The sequence below is a fragment of the Buceros rhinoceros genome, unplaced genomic scaffold (assembly GCF_000710305.1).
Source record: "Buceros rhinoceros silvestris isolate BGI_N320 unplaced genomic scaffold, ASM71030v1 scaffold28966, whole genome shotgun sequence".
In the NCBI taxonomy this organism is placed as follows: Eukaryota; Metazoa; Chordata; class Aves; order Bucerotiformes; family Bucerotidae; genus Buceros; species Buceros rhinoceros.
In genome coordinates, this window is record NW_010419745.1 from 4,228 (window position 1) to 6,929 (window position 2,702).

The following is a 2,702-nucleotide window of genomic DNA, read 5'->3' on the forward strand; positions in this document are numbered from 1 at the left end:
CACGTTGGGTCCCGTGCTGTAGTCAGACGCCCGCGTGGCTAGAGAATGGTGGATGCTAATCGCGTTCTTCAGCTCCTCTTCCGCCAGTGCCTTCCCTGGCTTATCCTCCTCCTGAGAATCACGGGGCATTTCAGAGCCAGCTTAGGGATGCACCGCACTATGAGTTAGCTCTGTGAGGCCACAGGAACTGCAGGCAAGCGCTGGCAATAGTGGGACATGGAGCTCACCCTCCACCAGGCTGCTGTGGGCTCTGCCTCCAGCTCACGCTACGCCCACAGGAGAGATTGCACAACCTGGGTTTACGGGCTTGGTGACAGCATGGTGGCTGTTCCCCAACAGCACCACAGCTGGACAGTGTGTGTGCCTACAGGAGATGAGATATTCAGCCCAACACCCCCCAACTATGGCAAAGACCCCAGTGCCTCTTCTCTCCACAGCCAAGCCCCCACACGCAGGTCCCTCAGTCAACAGCCACTTTCACTGCCCAGGCTGAGCCCAAGTATCCCACCAGGTCCACAAGCAATCGCTCAAGGAGGCAAGGTGTCGAGCCTGCCTAGGCCAGGCTTTGCAATACCATGTGTTGGGGCACCTCTCTTGACACTGTGGGGACTGCTGTGACCTCTCCCTGGGCTGGGGACAATAACTCTACCTGCTACGAACACGGGTGGCCTCGCTGCTGCCTACCTTCTGCAGGTAGAGAATCATCCCCTTCAGGATGGCATGGAAGGGCTTCCAGCTGCGCTTCCCTCGGGGCGCTGCAGGGGAGGAGACATCAGCCCCAGCACCAAGTGGGGGGAAGGCCCCCACACCCCCATCCTCCTCCAGCCAGCCCTGCCACAACGCACGTCACCCCACCCCGGGGACAGGCGGCAGGCCAGGACTGTCCCTGCGCACCTGAGCCCGTGCCAGCCACGTGGCTGGCAGATGGTGCTGCTGGCAGGGGGACATCCGCTGCCTCCCGGGGCCAGCACCGCTGTGCTCCCCATCTCACTGCTCACACTCAGCTTCATCACTGCCTCCCTGCTCGGGGACAGGGATGAGGCGGTAACTGCCTGCCAGGTAATGCTGGCTTTGCAGGGCGGCTCCATCTCATCGGATCAGATGGCCAGGGCTTAGAGGGGATTTTACAGGGGAAACGGTGAACGTGCCTGCCTGCACCCAACCAGCAGCAGGCCACTGTGTGGCTTGTTTGCCTCACCACAGAACACCTTCCTTCGTCCCCGCCATCCTGTGGCAAGGGTGGATCCCCCAGGGAGACCATCCCACCTCCCTGCTTGCTCCCTTCCCAGCACCGTGGGCAGAGGCTGTGCTTCCCAGTGCCATCTCGGCCTCTGCCCAGCCCTGATGGTGAGGGTGGACAGGCAGGGAGAGGCTTGCAGACTCCCCAGTTTGGGAGCTGCATTATACCCAGCACAGACAGACACACAGACAGGGCACATGGGGTTGATGCTGGGGGCTGGCATGATGCTACAGTCAAATGTCCCGTATTTGACATCTGCCCTGCATCCCACTGGGTTTCTGGAGCTCACTGGTGCCCTCTGGCCCCGAGTCCCTCCTGTGGGCTCTCCAGGCACCTACTTTTCTTGCAGTCAGGATCAGCGTGGATCTTGCGCACTAGTAGTCCATGCTTGTAGGTGGCAATGCTGGAGTCTTGGGAGAAGTCCAGGAAAGGGTTACTGCAGCTGCTGATACGCTTGATGGACTTTGGGTTGGGGTCTGCCAGCTCCGAGAGGGACTTTCTCAGCTCCTCCTCATCTCTGCCAGGCACAAATTTGGGTGGGGAAAAGGTTTGTTACCTTGCTAGGGACATCAAATACCAAGACTCCCACTTGCTAGTGCCACTTTTAGCTCTGGCTTTGGAAAGGGAGGCCAGGAGCAGGCTGAGAAGTGTCCCAATACCACTGGCAAGCATCCTAATCCCAGCCATGCCTCTGTGTCCCTGCCCCTCTAGGCAGCTGTGGTACTGGCCAGCCCCTCAAAAGACAAGGCATGGGGGCATCTGTTGCCAGTTCAGGGCGGAGCCCCTGCCTGCCCCAGGGAGTGAGGAGCCTTTTTGGACTGGGCTGGGGCTGATACCAGCCAGGCTGACAAGCCAGAGACCATGGAGGAGCAGCCCCCTGGCCTGTGGTGTATGGGCTCACAGGTCCCCAGCTGGTAGGTGAGAGGGTCTACAAGAGGAACTCCCCCAAAGAGAGATCCAGGCTGCCGTCCCCATGTCTTCAGGGCAGCAGGCAGACTACGGGGCTCAGAGCTACCAACAACGTGACGCAGTGAGACTGCGGTGGAGAGGCCACAAGCAGCACCAGCCCGGGGCAGGATCGCATGTGGGCAGGACATCAGCAGCTGGCCGCAGGCCCCTGCTCACACCCTCCCTCCAGGTCATGGCCCCTTGCTGCGGGCAGGCTGCATTGGTGCTGCTCCCGCTGCCTGGCAGGAAGGTGTGGGAGCCCAGAGCTGCTGCCTCCCCCCTCCTTCCGACCCGCGGAGAGGCCACAAGCAGCACCAGCCCGGGGCAGGATCGCATGTGGGCAGGACATCAGCAGCTGGCCGCAGGCCCCTGCTCACACCCTCCCTCCAGGTCATGGCCCCTTGCTGCGGGCAGGCTGCATTGGTGCTGCTCCCGCTGCCTGGCAGGAAGGTGTGGGAGCCCAGAGCTGCTGCCTCCCCCCTCCTTCCGACCCGCTCGCTGCTAAATCAACCCC

General features: G+C 61.6%; 1 protein-coding gene across 1 annotated transcript in view; it reads right to left on the minus strand.

Moving 5' to 3' along the window:
- The window catches only part of LOC104496006 (PH and SEC7 domain-containing protein 1-like), a gene marked incomplete at its 5' end in the record, with an annotated part of 5,908 nt that overhangs the window by 2,250 nt on the left and 956 nt on the right, over positions 1-2,702 (minus strand). The window contains 3 exons of the mRNA XM_010139062.1: positions 4-111; positions 685-755; positions 1,579-1,757. Coding sequence (XP_010137364.1) covers positions 4-111; positions 685-755; positions 1,579-1,757 — 358 coding nt within the window. The remainder of the gene's footprint in view (positions 1-3; positions 112-684; positions 756-1,578; positions 1,758-2,702) is intronic.